Here is a 20,647-nt window from a genome sequence, read left to right on the forward strand (position 1 = left end):
CTACATTTTGCGCGACTTATACAAGACCATCCAAATGATCGTGTTGGCGGTTGATTTTCGTTTTCCCTTTCTTTTTCGTTAATCTCCGAATTAGCACGGAACTGGAGAAACAGAGAGAGAGAGAGTTGCGCACCTGTAGAGGGTGTTGCTGAACACATGAAGGACTGGTCTGACAGTTCCGCGTTTTTTTTTCTGAAAGAAGCCACGCAGCTCGGATAATAATCAAAACATGGAAGAATGAACAGCAAAAGTAAAAAGAATAGAAAAAAAAACACCCAAACAATAATCATAATAATAAAAAACAAAGGAAACAAAACAACAAAATTCCCTTCTCCTTTTACCTAAAATGCAAACAAGTTTCCGCCGGTTGATTCAAAAAGTAAGAAAAAAAATTTTATCTGCATATATGAGAAGAAGAAGATAAGGCAACAGACACAAAGGAACAAGTCGACAACGCCAGCGCAAAAGATTCACCTGAACGCCAATTTGATGCTTTGATCATTCTCAGCGTTTTCTTTCAAAGTTGAAAGATTGAGAGAGAAGGCCTTGAATCGTTGAATTTTTTTTCCCTAATTCTTTAAATTATTTAGCCCTCACCTTCCCCACTTCTGGCTTTTTTTTTTAAGGATGAGAGACGTGCAGTACATAGCATAATACGTATGCACTCTTGTCCTATTCTACTACTCTCAAGGTCTCGTCTTGGCCATCTCAAACGGTTCCTTCTCCTCCCGCACGAAATTATTTTTAAAATTTTCTTGAATTCCATTGGTTCCGCGACGAGTTCTTATGATGCTTAAAACGAATGATGATACGAACGACCGACCGGAACGCGGACTCTGGTCAAAGACGATTTACGCAGTCACGAAATAATTACACAACTTCCGAGAATCACTATTATTTAGCGTAACATTTTGAGGTTTTCTTTTGTTTTCAATTTTCGTCCTTCCAATCGGCTTTCTTTGAAGTTCTATCTGTTCGCCAGTTTGTCCCTTTAATTCATCGCCTTATTATTTAACCAGCCCGCCAGCCCGTCGCGACTAACAAAAATAACCAAATGGGACAAGCTAAACGTTGTGTTTTCTTCTACCTGCTGGTGCGGTGGTCAACTATGTTTTCTCAATTTCGCGGTTTATTATTTCACTTCATTTTTAACTTCGTCTTTCAATGTTCATTAAACCAAACTAGATCTCATTTCCAGGACGAGAGTCATTCAAAAACGAATAACCGACATAACGTACTACATCTTCTCCTACCAAATTTCATTTTTTTAACGATCCGTCCCGATCGCGAATAGAAAGTAAACGACGCAAGAGACTTGATTTATTGCGACAAGCGTATATAATAGTCTTCGTTTCGTCCCTACTTTATCCACGAGTTGCTTTTGTCGCGTTCCACAGTCAAAAAATACCTATCAGACACACACACACAAAAAAGGCCGGTATACGGAGGACCGAGGAAATGTATGAGCCAATCGCTGGCAAAGATATAATATGTCAGTAGGGCAGCAGCATCGTTTTCGATTCGAAAGAGAGAGAGAGGGAGAGAGAGAGAGAAAAGCAATCGTCCAGAAAAGAGGGACGAAGACGGCGGCTGGAGGGTTGAAAGAAAAAGAGAGAAAAATAAAGGGAAGAAGAAAAACTAGGTAAACGATATGAAGAAGCCACACAATTCGGCAAGCGAATGAGAACCATGTGTCACGTGCGGCGCCTAGTAAAGTTATTTCTTCGTTTTGTTTTCGCCGTTATTTATTGTCGCAAAAGGGAGACACGAACGAAACATAAATTCTTTCACCGTATGTGTACAGGTGCGTTATAAGAGCGACGGACGAACAATGAAGCAAAAACGAAGCCCAGATAAGAAAACCAGCGGACGGTCCTAAATGGGACCGTCGAAAGTTGGCAGCCTCTTTTTTTTCTTCAGACGGATTAAATTATATAACCATTTGATGAATCTATTCCCGCCCGTGAGCAAAAAAAAAAATAAAAACCAAGGATGCAAAAACAAACAAATTCCCTATCTGACAAGAATTTTTTGAACGAAAGCAAGAGTCACTCCCGTATTTGTTGTTCGGTTCGTGTTTTTTAATCACCGCGACACCCCCCATCAACAACGTCACGAAGTTTCCATTCTTGTTCTAATAACACCCGTCGTGAATAATTGTTTCTGTTTTGGCTTTTCCTTTCCTACTACTACGACACATTTGTTTGTTTTGTGGTCTCTCTTTTGGCCGTGATTCCAATGCTGTCGGAGCGCGGGAGACAACTGTCATTTGTTGTGTTGGGATCCGCCTTCTGACGGCGTAGCTTCTTGTCTCTGATTCCTCTTTCTTATTCTTCCTCCGTCATGACGGGAGATTTGGCGGCCATTTAACAGTGATAGTCGCAGCAACCAGCTTCGTCATTCTAAAAAAAATTACTATTGTGTTTCTTTTTTTTTCCCTTCTTGTTCTTCTTCCAAACAAGATGCGCATCAGACGGGCCGCGATTCCTTGAACATTTTAAGCTTTCCAACCAACAATACCATCTAGCGGCGTGAATTAATACCCTAACTTTGCGTTCGTATCTAAATCCAGTAAGGAAAGATAGAGGGCTTAAAATCTGGAACACGGTTACTAGGGGGAAAATGACCGAAGAAACATTTTTTAAAAAATAAACAACTAACCTCTAAATCGTTGAAAAAGAAATGAGTATCGGATAGGTTGAAAATCAACTCCTCCATGCCGACTCCGAGCTGGATCGAGCCGGGAACGTCCTGAAAAATACAATGAAATAGGAAAATTGAAACTAACGAGCTTGCGGAGTTAAAAAATTTTTTCAAATTGTTACACGTCAAGAAACAAGTTAAAAAGAGTACCGCCCGCGCGAAGACGAAAGCAGCTTTAAAAACAAGCCATTTTCATTTGCTCTGACAGGCTTGACATGACAGATAAACAGACACGTTAAACGCGCTTAGAGAAGGGAGATGTTGAGGGCGGTCTCAGTTGTGTCAGAAATCTCGCGCGATAATAATTAACTGCCAGCGTCATCACAATTTGTGGTGTTGTATTGTTACCTTTCCAAATCTGGAGGCGTACGATCCGGTCATTAATGAATGGAAAATGATGATGGTCTCGTCAAGATCCCAAATAAAGACACGGTCCAAATTTGATTCGGGGTCTGGTGACGGATTTGGTGCTCTTCGGTTTCTATTTCGTGCGCTCCTAGATCCACCTGGGAAACGAGAAAAGCCAAATGTATTAGACGCTCATCACATTCATTTTCCAGTGAACTGCGTCTATTTCTGCTCGCATGCAAACATGTTTAGGCTTCAACAAGGACGGTAATATCACAACGACAATTTCTTGTCATGTCAGAGAGCCCCCATGTCAGCGTCAAGGAGGAGCCGTGCTCATTTCAAAGAGACGTTTCGACTCGGCGAAGCAACCCGATCCGGCGTGAGTGAACGGGAGAGCTTCTCAGAGCTCTGCGCAGATTTTTGAATGCCGATGATGCTCACAATGGGAATGATGAACGATGGAGCCCTCGGGAGTTGTGTGCAGTCATCAAATCAAGAAGAAGAAGAAAAAATTGGCTAACAATGCTGAACACGATCCGTCAGCTGCACGTCGTGAACCGTCCAAGACCGTCCAACCCAGTGCAAAAGTATTAAGTTCTTATAACTATGAGGCTAGGAGCGCGGTCCGGTAAGTGGACACCGATGCAGTCGTGGTCGGTGCAACAGGAAGAGCCAGCTTCGTACCCGCACCCGCACGAAACCATCCACACGGAGGCAACGGGGATAAAAAAGACCAATCCAACCTTGAACCAGCTCTACGTACACTTTTCTTATTCGTCTTCTTCTTCTTCTTCTTCTTCTCTCGAATCATTTCTATACTTTATACGTATCATGTTCTCTTTGTTTCATTTTTGTTTCAATTTTTATGCTGTAATAGGTTTTTCAGCTAATGCCGGAGGATATCGAATGTTATATGGAAAGCAGAAATATACCCTAACGTATTTTAGATAGAACAAGCGTACGTAGTATGTAGGTAATGTTATTAGCGTATAGAACAGACCTTCGGCTGACGTCTCCTTACTCCTCCGAGAGTTGTTGGTCGGGGTCGAATCGCTCTTGATTGTCAGGGGTGGACTGCTGTTCTCCACAACGGGATACGGCGGACTCTCTGCTTTTCAAACACGAAAGAGACCATTAGAGTAAAGTCGTTATTACCGGATTTTGCTACATATTATGTTTTTCTTTAGATTTGTTTGGGTTTATCCTGTAGGGATCTTCAAACCTGAGAGGGAAGAGGAAGCTGATGTCAGGCTAGCGTGCGGCAACTGTTGGTAGGATCCAGCCGAAGTGAAATTGGTTGTTGACGCAGAGACATTGTTGCTGTTGGTTGCTGCGCTGGTCGGGTTAGGGACTCCACCAAGGCTCGGCAATCCGGTCGGCGATAGGCTGGGCAACGACGCTGTGCCAGAGACGCTGCCGTTGCCATAGGGAGCGTAACTCTGGCCATAGTAGGACGCGTAACTACTGGCTTGGCCGTACGGCGTATACGTACCGTAATCGAGTCCCTGCGAAACCATACAAGAACAAAGGAAACACGGTGAACGTGTGACGACATCGTGACTTGGGCAGTCTCCCATTATTGTAACAATACTTATCGGATCATCGGATTATTTTGCAAAAGAGACAAACAAATTTGTTGCGGTGGTCGTCGACACACCTTGGTCCCGACACTATACCCCGCATAGAGTCTATAGGCCTACGATATCGCCTACATCACAGGGACGTATTAATCATATAGGAAATCATACCGTTGGAACTTGTTGACTGTTGCTGAAGGATTGGGCGGCGGCGCTGTTGTACGCCGATCCATAAGCCGAGGCGTAGGCGGGCGGACCCGACGGCGAACTGCTGGCAGTGACGCCTCCGAATGCTGACCCGTACGAGCTCAAATACGGAGGCGTTTGTGCTATGGTAAACAAAAAATCACAATGAGGATATTGAACCACTTGCGAAACGGTCACATTTTTTAAAAATTAACAGTCTAAGTTGTGTTTCGCGCGGTCAGTGAACTCCACAAATAGGGATGCTGGATCACGAAATAGTTTAACTATTTACTCTGTCGTCATACAGATCGTTTTCACTCTGACTCAGCAAGATATTGATCTGTGCCACAACTCTGACTTTGATTTTTAAATGATGTAACCAACGATTTGGCCTATAAGTGTCTGAAAAATAAAAGCCCTAGAATGAAATTTGTTCAAAAACTCACCTAATGATTGACCATTTTTGCACTGTTGGCCTAGAGCTCTTGAACTAGGCACGCCCATCGTTGTGTAAGTGGAGGGCGCTAGGACTCCGTAAGGCGTCTGCGACGGTGCGCCATTGTAAAATCCGCTGCTGGGCATGTAGGCCGACGTCGACTGACTGTTGTAGGCCTGCATCGCGCTGCAATGATAACACAAACGAATCAAATAAAAAAAAACGCACGGAGGCATTGATGAAAAGCCACAAAACAAGTAGGAAATGAAGAAATTTCAACGAGGTCGTTCACACAACATCACGCCGCTGCATTCCATTATTATTATTATTATCACAGCCAACTGTTTTCTTTTTTAGACACGTCTGCATTAATAAACGCGTTCCCCCCAAAACAACGGCCGTTTTACACCAGCCCCTGTCAAGCGATGCCAAGTCGCACGTTTCCTTCTCCAGTTTATTAATTTGATTGTCTTGAGAGATGAATCCCACATGCACTTATTTGGATCGTACCTGCTGTAATAGGAAGCAGCGTAGGCCGATTGGTAGTCACCGGTGACGGCAGCCAGAGCGTCGCTGACGAAGGGCGAATCTGAAGAGCCGAGATGGCCTTCAGACGAGGCTCCAAGAAGTTCGGATTTCACTGTGAAAACAAAATAACAAGGATCGTTAATTTGAATGCCTTTTGATTGATTCTCTTTTATGTTTTCCAGCCGTCATCGATAATAGCCTGTGGTGTCTGGGAACTTTTTGTGCGTAGCTTACAGATGAAAAGACTGGATCGACGCTGACTCATTCGTTGCGCTTTCAAAGATCCGCGACGGACTGAACGAATTCAGACCCAACACGGTACAAAAGCCAACACCAAATTCCATACTGTACGTTTACATGTGCACAGAGTGTCTACGCAGTCTGCGAGTATTTCCGCACGGGTTCCGGTGAACAAACAAATTCAGAGGAACTAGAGAGACGTGGGGACACACGTTTCGATCTGGTGTCTTTCGCTGGAAATGGCAAATCAAACGCAGTGGAATGTCAATATCTGTTGGAATCGCCATTCGTCCACCATTGAAACAGCCATATCGACTGAAGAGAAATAGAGAGAGAGAGAGAATAAAGAGGAAATGGTTGTGATATTGGTGTAATCTGAGATTTCTCATCTCCTAATCTGAATCTCTGCTTCGTTTGTCTGTCTATTGCTCTTGGCAAACGCGATTCACTCCCTTTCTCTGTGCCCACATTCCAAGCTTCTTTGACGATCAGCTGATCGTTTGAAATAAGAGAGACGTACCATACACTGCTCAAGGGAACAAAAAAGAATGGGCGAGATTCTCAATCGACCATTTCCTGATTATATTTATGGATAGATTGATCGCCACTTGATGTCGGTTCGATTCGTCGTAAATTGCTGACATTTCGGTCGCTCTCCGCCTGCATATTCCTCGTTTTTTGTTTGTTTTATTATTATTATTTCTTCTCCTCGCAATCAATAACAATCACTCGACGAACAATTCAATGATAGAAAATGACCACTGCCCTAGATACCGGCGCTGTGTTCTTTATACCGACAAACTCGATTAAAATCAATTTCCCTCCCACTACGAAAAACCTACAGTTTTTGAATGTGAGCTGTCGCGGAAAAGTTTCAGACATAGTTGAAATAAAAAAAGGCCCCCCTCTCATAAGAAAAGAAAAAAATAACAAGAAAAAAAAAAGACGGACGGACGGACAGTGTTACTTGAGACGTACCATTTCCCCCCTCCCCCCTTAGCCTTTTTTATTATTATTTTTTTTCCTCTTCTGGTGGAGAGGGGTAGTTAGGGTGAATATATATTCGAGTATACTTTGATACGTCTTCGGTATATCTTTCTAGACTGGGATACCTAAGTACGTATATTCCAAGTATAGTTAGAGGAAGCCAAGTGTGGCCTAACGTGTAACGAATACTATTACGGCGGACACGACTATAGTTTGATCGAATCAAATGCATCACAACGAGGGTAAAGGGAGTCGATGGAGAGAAGAAGGAGGCAGTGACTGGGAAGTCAAGGATGACGGGTCAGACTCGATGGCGTCTACAGATGATGAAGAGGAGCTGAAGAAGGGCAGCACACTGGAGGTAAATCGAATCAAGTTCAATTTTAATTGAAAATGAAGCCTCTCGGAAGAGAGCGGGGAGACGGGCAGAATGGTTCGTCATAGAAAAGAAAGAATAGGAGCCCAAGCTGGAATAGGATCGATTACCACTTGGATGTTGGGAATAAGAAAGCAACGGAGACAGAGAATGCACACAGGACGTTACGATCCATGATGCGTGAGTGCCGCGAACTTGATCCGTGGCGCTTCTTCAACCCACCTGGGGAAAAGAGGGATGACTTTCAAATGCTCGCATCCATCCGCACTAGAGACAATGTCTGGATACAAAACATTGTGGGAGAATGTATATCTTGGGGAGGGAAAACAAGTCGCATAGAAAGTGCGGTTAACCAAAAAACAAAAAAAAGACGACAGTAATACAGGTGGGAAAGAAGAATTCTTCTGACACAAAATGTTAGCGGGTAGAACGAGTTGTAATTCATACCGAAGGTATGATTACATTTGACATCGTTTGTATTACCTAAGGAATTGTCTGAAGGTGTCGCCAGTGTCCATGACGCCGGCGATGACGAATACGTCGGTGTGGAAGAGGTCATCGTCCTGGATACCAACGAACCGCTACCGGGACCGGGTCCAACCAAACCTCCTTGCTGCTGCTGGATGGACGATTGGCCTTCTGGCGGATGGCCGCTATTCCCTCCGCCTCCGCTTCCTCCGCCTTGTTCACCAGGAGATCCGCATGTCGATTCTGATTGGCTGGCAGGGCTAGACACGTGACCGGTTTCACCAAGCCTGCTTTATAGGGAACAGAAGAAATTAATTTCATGTAAGATTTTTGAGAAATAAGACACTTGAGATGAAGTTTAATAAGACACTATTGACCGCAAAACGACAAAACAGCCACCTGTGATTGATTAGCGATACGCGAGACGTTGGATTTCTGACTTTTCTGGCACATAATGCTGCTAAAAATCTAACCGAATGCGATTCCAAACACCTTGCAAGATGAATGGCACTTAACTTGACAGGTACTGAAATAGAATACGGCGCGTGCCTATTCGTGGAGAGCTCAACGTGCTTTTTTCCTCGCCTTGATGTGCTGATTTGACGGGTATAAATTGGGTCACCTATGAGAGCTCCCCCCCAAAAAAGGAACTATTCTTTTTGTGCTGTTCACGATCACGTTGTAAAACACGGGCGAATGTGAACCGTTTTCCGACTAGCGATTGGTCAACATTCGCTCGAAAAAGGCGGGATCCTTGGATGCGAGCGCTTCGAATATCGCCAACTCGCTGGATTTAGGGACTCGGACAAAGGCCGACGCTCATATCTCAACTCGGTCGACGACGAGTGATTTATGTACCATTGAGGGTTCAGACTTCCCAAAAAGAACACACTGCAAATATAACAACAGGGAGAAAAAAAAAGATCTCCTCTGTCCGTATGTCGTTATTCGAGGGAGCACTGATTTTGTTGACATTGTTTTTCTTTCTGGCTGGTATAGTTCTTTTGATAAAATTCGTTTAGGATTTAAGATTAATGTAATAGTTTCCTGGTAGCCTATTAGTTCCCGACATTCGGGAGCCAGGAAGGAAACAAACAAACAAACAAACCAAAGCCGTGACGTGTACGGTATAATATGTAACGTAAATAAATAGAAGCGCGTTTTGAAGTTGTTCGTATTTTGATCGTCATTTCTCTTCGCCCCGACACCTAACCAACAACACTTTTCCGAAATTTTCTTTTCCACCAAGCAAAACAAAAGAAGTGTACTCGTATTACTCTTCGAGGCGCCTGGCTCATTATAAAGCATATATCCTCCCTCCAAGAGGAGGAATCCACACCGTAAAGCCTCTCACAACAGGAATTCCAAACCAAAACGAATACGCACAGGCAACGGAAATAAGAATACGGTGAAAGGACAAATCAAACATCACATTAAGGAAAGAAATGTAGCGCTGTGACTATACAGGCCTGTATTTCATTCCAATTCCCAGACCAGTTTCCAAAGTGTCAATGTAAAGCAGTCGTATACATTTTTTTTTAGAAAAAAGGGCAACAACAGGATCGTCAGTTGAGAGAAAGAGAGGAGTCGCTTCTATTTTTTTCTCTCTCTCTCTCCACCGGACTGTTGGTGTGGACTGTCGAGTATTGGAAACATGTGCTGGCCATATGTGCGAAAAAGTTCGGCCCTTCCCGCCCATCATTCTCTTAGAATCTCAGCGGGGGTATATAGAAGGAGGCACACTAACATGGCTTACTACATCTATAAAAGAGGGCGAAAAGGGCGGTGTTCCTTCCTCTGTAGCCGATGGCCGACATACAAGAGACCGAGGGTGTCCGTCTTATTTTTTTGTGTCTTCTCTTCCCCATTTTCTTTTCCTCGTCTTATTTTTTTCCTGTTCTTCTTCTTCTACTTGTGTGCTGCTGCTCCTACAGGCCATGTTTTCTATAACGGTGAACACCGGACGAGCAAACAACAGTGTCCGAGCATTCAGGCTTGAAAAAGACATTCTCTTTCACTCTTAAATGCCCAACATCAGGGCGCTCTCTTGGCCGTTGAAATGTTATTTGACAGGTCGCTTCGACGGAGCAAGGAGAGGTCTAGAAAGAAATCTCTGGACATCCGAATCGATGGGCCGAAAAAACAAAACCAGAAGAAGAAGAGGCAGAAGAGGGAAGAAATGAGGAGAATAAAGAGAATTCCTAACAAACTTCTTTCCGTTTTTATTTTTTCCGCTCTGACTAGCTGTACAGCTCTCGAGAAGAAGAGACATCATCATCTTGACGGGTCTGCCCGGACGGAAGACAGAAGCCAGACAGATCGACCAACGGACCCACTCCCATATATATCTCCGTCTTCCAAGCATCTGATGTATACACAGTCGGTGGCATTGGCATTATAAAAATGCTTGTAAATGCATGCTATAAGGATGTAAGATGTAGATTTATAGCCACTCGATTTGCATCTCCTAATGAACCGACTACCTCCGCTATGAGAAATACCTCGCAATGTCACCCGTCGTCAGAAATGGAAAGGTGATTTTAATTAAAGAGTAACTGCATGATGCTTTCATTTGCCAGCTCTTGACGATGAGAAATGTTTCTTTAAGAGCGCACGGAGATTGACCGATGGGACCCAAACCAAGAATTCCTACGCGTCTCTTTCTATAGGAGTTTGTGGTATAGAGAAGGAGACTCCATTTCAAAGATGATGGTGACATTTATCACCAGAGAAGTAAGCGAGAAAAAGTGTCTCGAAAGAATCATCTTCATCTTTCTATGAAGTCAACATTGATTGGTTTAAAATTCGAATTGTACATACCTTGCGGCTGATAAAGCGTCGGTGTCGTTGTCGGTTCTTGGCCGTTTCACCTGAAAAATAATTGAAAAGAAAAAAATTGTTAAGATGATGTCATGGTTGGTATAGAGTTAGATACAAGTGGCTCGGAAATATGGTCGACGTCACTTTTGGCTAATATCAACATAACCTACTGCCACCGGCATTCAAGTATACATACGACCGCATAAGTGTGTGTGGCCGTCGTGGCCTTTCCCCCATCTCTCTACGGGATGTACACGTAAGAGGATTGATCATCGTCAAAGCAAAGTCTCTTAGGATTGAATCAACAAGAAATCCAATTGACGCATCCCCGGCCCCCACTCTCCAGAGATATGCGGATGATGGAAGGCTCACTCATACCGTCAAGTTCATCTGATTAATATAGTCTACCCTAGTTATTCCGTTCACCCTTCTCCTATACTTATTCATACCTAAAGTGAGCTGGATTCTATTAACTGTTCACACGTCGGAAGAATTTAGCTGGCGCATATAGGCGTAACCCATAATACAGCACAGACGGATGGACAACAAACACAACAACACTCTCCAGCTCCGCTTTTTTTTCTCTCTTAAAGGTTACTCGTTTCTTTCTTACTTTTTTCCTCCCTGCTCTCCAAAAAGAATTCAGCAGCTGGCAGTCCTCAACGTCGATTGTTTATTCCCAACTTGTTCCTCTCTTCCGTCAGTTAAAAACGGTCGCCATTTCTCTCCTCTTTTTGGGTTGTTTTTTCTTCCGCAAGTTCTGAACGACATTCCTCTTCAATTAGTATCATGTCTCGCCCACCTTCTAATAAGTACATCTCGTTATTCAACCCGACGGAGACTATAGCGGAGGAGAGCACGTCAACGTCATTCTTGTTTGGTTGTACAGGAACTCGGTACGAAAACAGCAGAGCTATATAGCTTTTGAAATCAACTTGCAGCATCCACTATACGAGCGTTGCAGCCGGGGGATTGTTATTCTACATCAAGTGGGCGACGAGAGTGCTGAGCGACTGTTAAAGACGGAACGAAAGCAGTTCGTTTCTTCGTTGTCGAGTTTAGAGGATAACAGAGGGAGAAAAATTGTGGGGGGAGAAAAGGGAACGCATCCCCCTTGGAGCCAGTCGAGAAACGACCGACGACTGACGTCGGGAGCGTGGGAACTTGCACCAAACTATTTAGGCTTGCTTCGTTTAAACCTTGACTTCCAAAAATATAGATATTGAAATGACGAGACAAAATTAAAGATGTTTTCTGCACACTGATATGATTGTTCAGGCCTATAAAGCGCACACCAACGGATATGCGCCATTGTGAGCTTATTTTATACACCGGAGAGATACATGTTTTCTTTTTCCATGCTTTGCTTGATGCACAAGGGGAATAAGGATATATGACGAGAAGCAAAGTTTCGACACAGAGCAATCCACCGGCTCCCTTGTCGGTGTCGGTGTATAATCAAACTCTGTACCGACTTTCCGTTGGGGCTGTTTACGTCAAGGCGCGTCGCCATACGCATAAGGAGGACAGACTTACTTTCCTAGAGAGACACTCGATGAATCTTGTTTGAACTTTCTGCACTATACACACTAGAGGCAGCCATAGCTGACATATGGCGAATATACACACAGACACTCTTCTAAAAAAATGAGAGGGCGGATGAGCACAACACTTTTTGTCGGTGTGTTTATACACAATCAGGGGAGGTGTCTAGCTAGAGCCGAGCTATTCTTCGACGACGACGCCGTTCTATCTACATTTTGATCAACTAGAAATGTATACAGTTTACGCTAGAGCAATATCTTGGGCAACTTCCTGTCTCTTGTTGGAATGCAATGAATGGAATTCATGGGGGATCGTACCGGTCGGCCCCGCGTGCACGTACAAACGAGGGCGATCGATGACGAGTTCCTCTTGAAGATGTTGCACTTCCTTTTTCTCCCTTTCATCTCTCATATGCAATATCCATTTTCGGGGGGGGGGGAGGGTATACATACTTGTGTGTGTATATCTATGTGTGTGTGTATCATCAAGAGGCCTAGCTGATGGTATCCGATTGCAGTCAAGAAAGAAGAAAAAAGAGGTTCGAAAAAACGCAAAGAAATGGAAGATGAAACACGCGACAGACACGCGATATCTATTTGAGAATGATGGCGGGCATGCCTTTGCAGCACTTGCAGCATCCTCTCACTCTTTTAAAAAGAAAAAGGCTCGGGCGTCGATGAGAGAGTCAAGTCTATGGAAGATATCGAGTGCACTTCACCCAGCAGCAGCCGGGCCCCATTTCATTCACTCCATACCTTTGACAGAGCCGAGTGAATGCCATACATTACAACAACTGTGCATTATGCACGGACCAGTTATAGGGAATCTGCACAAAGTAAACCGTCAAGTTCCTTTTTGCGATATGAGCACTGGTCAACAAAAAAGTACATTGGCGGTTTGGTTGGTAATAAACACTAAACGCGTTTCACTCACATTTGTAATTTGCATCCAGAGAATCAATTGTTTGGGGGGAAAAAAAGAAAATAAAACATGAAAAATCTAAACTAAAGAGGAAAAATAATAATAAAAAAAGGAGTTGATACGGCGCCAGGAAAGCCATCATCACCAAGCGCCATTTTAACGATACGACCTCTTAGCGTATATTTAATACCTAACGCGTTGAGCTGTTTCTCGTGAATAATGTACCTTCCCTTTTCTTTTTCTTTTAGAATTTTGTTTTTTGTTCTGGTGTATAAATTGTAAAAAAAGGAGCACATTCAAAGAAATGAAAATGGGTTCCGCGTGGCTTTTCATAATGGCTGCGTTAGTCTTTCTCCCGCCTTTTCAAGAGCGACGTGATTTTTCTGACGTTCATTGTTCGTGAAAGCGCCACAAGATATTGTCGACTTATTTTTCTTTCTATTCTACACTCCCCCTCTCAAAACACACAACTGCATTGAAATAGTTGACACACATGTACCTGTCGATGAGAATTGTCAACTAACTGATCGTCATCCAAATCCAGGCGAGAGGCTGTAGACGACGGAATGGTGGAACCCGATTCCAGATACGGCATCAAAGTCATCATGGCTGAATGTTTGTGTAATAAACGTCGATTTGAAATAACACCAGCACACTCTCGTCAATCAAAATGCAGCCCAATCGAAAAGAAATAAGCACAAAAGTAGTAATCACTAAAACAAAAGCCACTGAAACACTGGAAATGTCTGTCGGTTGTGAATATCTCAATATGTGTGTCTACTGTGGAAGCAGTGTGGAAACACCGCTTGTGATCTGGACCGTCGCAGAAGGCAACTGATTTGTCACTTGTTTTTGGGAGCCCGCTTGGGGACGCAAGTGGGCAGCTAGAACCACGAGGCCCTAATGAAAACCCGCTGTGTGCAGCACAGTCCACACACACACACACAGCTGAGAGCTCCTTTGGAAAGAAAGAAAAATAGAGCGCGCTAGAAACGAAAGGGCTTCATCACAGCTGAAAAGCAGCAACCAGTGGTTCTTTTTCTACACACACACACACCCAGTGGAACGAGACCCAATCAGAGCGACGGCGAGCTACACTATGGGATTGACTGAAGGAAATGGACGTTGCACTTTGCTCTCATTGTGGAACATGGCTGTCGAGAGCAGCAGTCCAACCTCTTTGGTTGGATTTTGATTGTTCCCTTTTATTATTTGATTTCTCGCTCGTCTCTCGTTCGCCGACAATTAGTTCGCTGGTTCACACTTTGAGCCACACACCAATCGGAAACGCCCAGAGGTCTTCTCTTCGATAATATGCGGGATGCGGAACGATCCGCCATATTTGAAACAACTCAAAATTGGAAAACTCTCCCGACACATTCCCGGCTGGCAAATGTCAACGAGTCTGCATTTAGGAGAACAACCTTCTTTTCTGAAGAAAATAACATGAATCAGCTGTGATATGGAATTTTGTTTTTTCTTCCAATACTTATTCGGTTTTTATCTTAGTCAAGACGTAATAATAATCGTTATCTGAATAATAATAATTCCGCAGTCTTTTTAATTCCCTCTTCTTCTATCGGTTGTCGCGTCAGAAGAAAACTGCGACCTTCTATATCCTTAATAACAGAGTGAGAAAAGAGGCAAGGTTGTGAGAGTAAAGTTATTTGTTTACCAAAATGATCTCGACCAGCAGTGTCGGACAGCCTGACCTCAGCTTCTAACTATAACAGCTCGGGATTTTTTTTTTCTAACAGCAAATAAGTTGAGTTGAGTCTGATTTGGGTCTGTGCGCTTTTTTAACTTATTTATCTCGTCGATTCTTCATTTTCAAATTCCCTTTTTTTTTTCTTTTGAAGGGGGGCTTCGTTCTTTTCATTTTTCTTCCTTCCTAGTAACTTGTGTCCGATTTCTCCAGAGAATTTCTGGCAACACATATTCATGCGCTCTATGCATATATCTTCCATTTTAAAATCATAACAATAATAATAAGTCGGAGCTGCCCAGGATAACCCTTCTCGATAGGGGTGGGGTGTCGGGGCTCGTGAGATAATCTTATCGTTTCTCCTCTTGTCAGAGTGCCTTTTGCCTTGGTACAGAAAAAGAAATGATTAGTGCCCCGCGCGACGACTCTACAGCCAAAGAAGTTCAGAGACTCTAAGGAGCTGCCAGGGAACAAGCGTAACCAGAAGAAGAAGTCGAAGAAGAGAAAAGAGATTGCCACAATCCTTGACCTTTACCCTGATGATGTAGTCCAGCCAACACCTCGTCGTCTTTTACTGTGCCAATCAAACGACACTGCACGCAGTTAGCGCATGTGGCCGACATAACAATTGCGTGGATGGCGAAACTCGCTGGCTAATTCTCTCCGTCAGTCATATTGCCAAATGGAGAACGATAAATAATTAAATCAATCGACAAAGGGATCAATTTAAAGGTGATGTAAAAGAAAACCCTGTGGTCGATTATCCCAGGGAAATTGGGGAAAACTCGAACGACGGTTAAATACAAGCTCGTAAATTTCGTAACGATGCGAGAAAGAAATCAGAAACCTGAGGGAAAAAAAATTTAAATGTTTTAAAACGAAATATAGAATTGTTTAAACGGGTTCAACCTCGAACACGTCGACGGCTTCGGACGCCTTACACAATTATATAGCGGGTAAATGCGCCAGAGAAAATCAACGTGGATATGAAACACGCACATCACTATGACAGGTCCATCTGCATCCACCCCAAATTTCAGCTAGTCAATGGAACATAATAACAGACATGTACCTCCTCCGCGGCTCCAACCTGTTCCCATATCGTGAGCTAATCGTCGTTTTTGGTTTAGTTCGGCTTAACTTGCCACACGGAGCCATAACACGGGTGTATATATAACAAACACACACATTCAAACACGACGTGTTGTGTGTTTTTTTTGTTTTTTTTCGGAATTTATTTCGAGTAAATTCCACTTCACCTGCGACTGAAAGCAGTCACATGTCGATGTGAAATCTGATCGGGCTTCACAACATGCATGATGTATAGTATTAACTCAAGTCTATATAGTAACTGAACTCGACAACAACGCCAGCTAGGCAGGCATAATATGCTCTGCGAGTGTACACACAACACACGAAGAAAAGTGGTGGGCGCATATCGGTGTAGATCCTCTCCATCGCATGAGACCGCATACACAAACACAGCAATCCATCATTTGTAGGGGGGAGAGGGCCAGCTCTTTTCCAGCAGCTCGAAATCTCGGCAGTCTGCACGTGTTTTGTTATTGTGCTTGTTATAGAATCGTTCATAACGAGAGGCCTAAGTTGCATTTGCTTTTTATTATTTTTATTAGCTTTTCAAACAAGGAAAGAGAAAAAAGGAAAACAAAAACAAGAGCCCAGCGCAACTTTTTAAATAATAAACGAGAGCTGGAAACATTCCATCAATGCCGTGCGGCAATACTATACACATGCATGACAAAAGGCTAATATGGGCTGTGTTTTTTAAAAAAGAGTTGTGTCTATATAGCCGGTGGCCCTATATACTACACTCTCCCCTGTATAACCCGAGCTAAACGACTCTATTGTTCTGACTTTTCTGACAAGGGATTTTACAGTTAGACCGAGTTAGACGAACTCTTATTGATGTTCCGGTTGCGCTAATCTGTAACGGGCGCTTATAATACGGCTCTTATCGTCAAACGATGAAAGTTGATCGGCTGTATATTTCTTGTTTTTTTCTCGATTGTCTCAGGCCTATAATCACGCGCTGGCTTCCGCTGGCGTCAAAATCACTGATTGAAGCACGGGCTATCCAATGAAAACTGTCAGAGAAGAGAAGAGTCGTAAAATAAAAGCGCTGGGCGACAGTAAAAGTTGAAGATGAATCCTTGCAGTGTGTCTGAACTGGCCCGTAGGCCTGAAAGTGATTGAGAGACAAGTGAGAGCAGGGAGAGAGACCCACACACAGAAAAACACTCGTCTAGGACGCTCGGACGGTGACAGATCTATACGATCTACGGTGAAAACATGCGCAAGTTCAGGCCTTAACGACAACCAAGGCACTATGGGGATGAGAATGAGATGCTTAAAAAGCGCAGCGATAAAAAGAGGCATGAAAAGAAGAGAAATGTAGAGAGAGAAGAGGGGAAAAAAAAAGAAGCTGAGGGTGTGTGTATATAACCGGCTCTGCGGGGGTTCCCTCTGCAATGTACTTGCTCCAGATTCTTCCAAGTTTCTTCTTCTTCTTTGTTCCTCCTGCCGAGCGACCCTCTGTTCTTCGGCTTTTAATGGCACACCCGAGAGCACCGAATTGCTTTGCTTGTTATGTCGAATGGGGGCTCCGTTTTCGGGCAACAAAACTAACAGGCGCGCACATCGCTCGCCAAAGTTCAAACACCGAGGCGATTCAAATCAAAACGCGCGCATTTTCGAAAATATATATATATATTTATAGACCTTTAGATGTACCTGATGTTGCCTAGGAACCGCTTTATTTGTTACTTGTAAGTTGATTGCGTTATATTCCGTCGCTTGGATTTCGTAACGGAAAGAAAAACAGCATCCACTTCGTCGCTATAATATTGTCTCCGGGGCTAATAATTCTTTGTAAGAAAATTTGAAAAAAAGAATGTTGTCGTCCATGCGGCCGTTGACATCCTGATGGACTGCGGTGTTGTTTTGAATTTCTTCTAACTAATATTTAAGCCATAAGCCCAGGAATAGGGAAAGTGACAGCAGCGAGACGGAGGGCGTAAGCTTATGGCCTACTAGAACAAGTGTGCCCTTCTTTCTTTTTAAAAAAGGAACTTGGTCTATATAACGTAGTCTCTCTGTTCGTTGGAGGCCACGGTTAATTGACAACAAGACTTTCTGGTTACAAGTTGTGGGTTTTTCCTTCTCCGTCTTCGTTCCACCCTCCTTTCCAATTAGATTTTTCTTCTTTGCTTTTTATTTTTGTTCAGACTTTGGAGCTGCCAACTTGTTGCGCTCCTCCCGAAATAAAAAATCTTAAAAGACATGAGACTTTGATTTGACTTATTCAACGAAAGCGAATAATAACTCGTAGTAGACGAAAAGGGAATGACTTTGTCAACTGCTGTTGCCAGTGAGTGGTCGGTTATCGTGTTTGTCTGTCCTTCCATTTATATATATAATAAGCCATCATGTTCCAAAATAAGTTCACGGACGTGAGCGGGATAGATTCCGATAGCTGAAAAAACTGAAACGGCTCCGACCCGTCAAACTCGGGAGCACGCATCAACTAGCTGAACAAATCAGTCGTCTAGTCGGCGACTGTTCGTATTTCGACTTGTCAGTTGCCAAGCAAAATTTCGCCGTCATCCTTGTTGGTCGTGTGTGTACGCTCGAGTGTCAAAGTGCGTTTGATCCCGCAAGGGTCTTTCATTGATAAATCAAAATCAAATCAAATACATTTCACTTGTAGACTGAGTATGTCGGGCATGATGCAACAAACAAGAGTACGTTAGCACTTTACAGTCACAGACAGAAAACGCTTTCAGTTTTTTTTTTGTTTATACTGTGCCACCGATTGGATTGAATCCAGCGCTTGTATTTATTCCCAATCAGCTAGGATAGGCCTAAAGACTTGCGCTGACCGACGGATGATTCGTTTGATAGAAAATATTTTAATTTAGATTTGATTAACTTTCAACCGCCATCTAACGAAGCTGTATCGAACCGCATGAATTTCCTTAAGAAAAAGGGATGGAAAACAAACAAGCTGATGGAACTTGTTACAATATGATATCCGTCTTGTGCGCAGCCCGTTTCCTAGGAGATACTGGACGATAAAACTCTCCTCCCCCGTAGAAAAAAAAAAGATAAGAGTCAGCCGGAGTCGGCCAAAAAATCTTGAGCGTTCCTTGGTTATTATTCATAGGGCGCAAGCCATCAGACTCTTGACCTCCCGACCATCCCCATAAATTTTGCCGCTGGTTCCTTCCTTCCTTCCTGTTGGCTATCCGTGAGCGTCTAGGTACCGCCGCGGTGGGTCCGTGAAGGTGTAGTAGTATATTCACAATCTCCTGTCCGGATCGACGTTGCCTCTCGATAGGAATCGACCATAATAATCACACACACGCACACACACACACGACTGGCCATCCCTTAAGGCCACCGGAGGAGTCGAAAAGAATGTTGTTCTTACATGGCCACCATCAGCGATCACACCAAAGTGTCCTCAAGAGTCTCTCCTTATTCTCTCTGCATACCTATTTCTGTCGTGCGACAACTTTCCAAAACCGCCACCAACGGATCGTCGAAAGTGACAAATCAGAAAGGTCGAGAAAAACGACCAAAATGAAAATGAGAAACAAGACAAAAAGGGTCCAGCAGTGTGCTGCGTCTATCTACGAGATAGAACTCGGGAGAAAGTCTCTCGAGGAGAAGGGAGCTGACGTGCTCATTAATTTGCACCCCATCTCGTCCCCTTTTGCATTGGGGACGGACCAAAGGGCACACAGCATCAGCAGCGGGCGCTCACAATCCTTCTACGTGAACATATGCTAGCACGTCAGTGGATCATTAATTAGGTATACACCTGGGATACATAGCCACGGTTGCTTTTTGGGATAGGATGGGTGCAGAGAATAAAGTTTTTTGGGGGACCTCACGGGACTATGCGCGTTCATATGCGTATAGGCGACACACCCGGCGAAAAGGCAAAGAAGAAGAAGAAGAAGAAGAAAAAGTCCAACTGGCCGTTTGTTGTCGTCCCTCCATCGTGACGAAGAGAAAGAGATAGAGAACCAACTCCTGTCCGAAATCCATGTTTGATCAGCTCTCGACACGACCAACTGCCTAGATAAACAATCCTTCTTTCTTTCTCTCCCGTCTTGTTCGGCTCTTTTTCTTCGTCTTTCCTTCACGGTGGGAACTGATTATGGGGGGGGGGGGGGGGACCGTTGCATTCTCCGGCTGCCGGTTTGAGAAAAAATAAAAAATAAAATAAAATACCAGCCAGGGGTTGGTATACCCGGGAGAAATGATGACAACAACAACACGAAAAAGGGACATGTGAACAAGGTAAAACGACTTGGAAATTTAAAGAAATAAAGGGACCGGGCAGTGATGAAACGGCTTGGCCGGTCAAGAGGACGGAAGAAAAAAGAAAAAAACCATAACCGACAGGTGAAAGAAAGAAAAAAAGAAATGATAGAAAATGGAAAAGAAAACAATGCCAGTCCCTCGTGAGAGGAAGAGTGTTGGGACAAACGACACAAGTGATGACTCGAAACTGGCGTTCACCAGTCAACACAAACGCCGACGTGTGAAGAGGGCGGCACGCTGGTGGTGGCCAGCATTAAGACCAACGTCCACCAACGAGCGGGGGATTAGACTCCTCGGTCCGTCTCTGAGCGCACCATATTGCTGGGCTTCTCTCATTCTTTTTCTCGATGGAAATGGGGGGGGGGACTATACACATGTCTGTTTGTTTTGATGCTCCATGATGCTTAAAAACAAGAAAAAATTGTAGAAGAAAGAGAAAATGTTGGGATGCG

The 20,647-nt window shown here is 43.7% G+C and overlaps 1 protein-coding gene across 5 annotated transcripts in view; it reads right to left on the reverse strand.

The window, feature by feature from the left end:
• Window positions 1–20,647, reverse strand: part of LOC124189025 (eyes absent homolog 1-like) — a 40,417-nt gene that overhangs the window by 11,355 nt on the left and 8,415 nt on the right. The window contains exons 1-10 of one of the 5 annotated variants that reach the window (XM_046581981.1): window positions 13,638–14,086; window positions 10,673–10,722; window positions 7,868–8,139; window positions 5,764–5,893; window positions 5,264–5,439; window positions 4,803–4,960; window positions 4,277–4,559; window positions 4,055–4,162; window positions 3,052–3,209; window positions 2,662–2,751 (exon numbers count right to left, since the gene is read on the reverse strand). In XM_046581981.1, the coding sequence (XP_046437937.1) occupies window positions 2,662–2,751; window positions 3,052–3,209; window positions 4,055–4,162; window positions 4,277–4,559; window positions 4,803–4,960; window positions 5,264–5,439; window positions 5,764–5,893; window positions 7,868–8,139; window positions 10,673–10,722; window positions 13,638–13,745 (1,533 nt within the window). In that variant the 5' untranslated portion in view covers window positions 13,746–14,086. Of the gene's footprint in view, window positions 1–2,661; window positions 2,752–3,051; window positions 3,210–4,054; window positions 4,163–4,276; window positions 4,560–4,802; window positions 4,961–5,263; window positions 5,440–5,763; window positions 5,894–6,015; window positions 6,073–7,867; window positions 8,143–10,672; window positions 10,723–13,637; window positions 14,087–20,647 lie in introns of those variants that run through there. The other 4 variants (XM_046581980.1, XM_046581982.1, XM_046581983.1 and 1 more) reach the window with 4 other exon arrangements.

The sequence above is a fragment of the Daphnia pulex genome, chromosome 2 (assembly GCF_021134715.1).
Source record: "Daphnia pulex isolate KAP4 chromosome 2, ASM2113471v1".
Lineage (NCBI taxonomy): Eukaryota > Metazoa > Arthropoda > Branchiopoda > Diplostraca > Daphniidae > Daphnia > Daphnia pulex.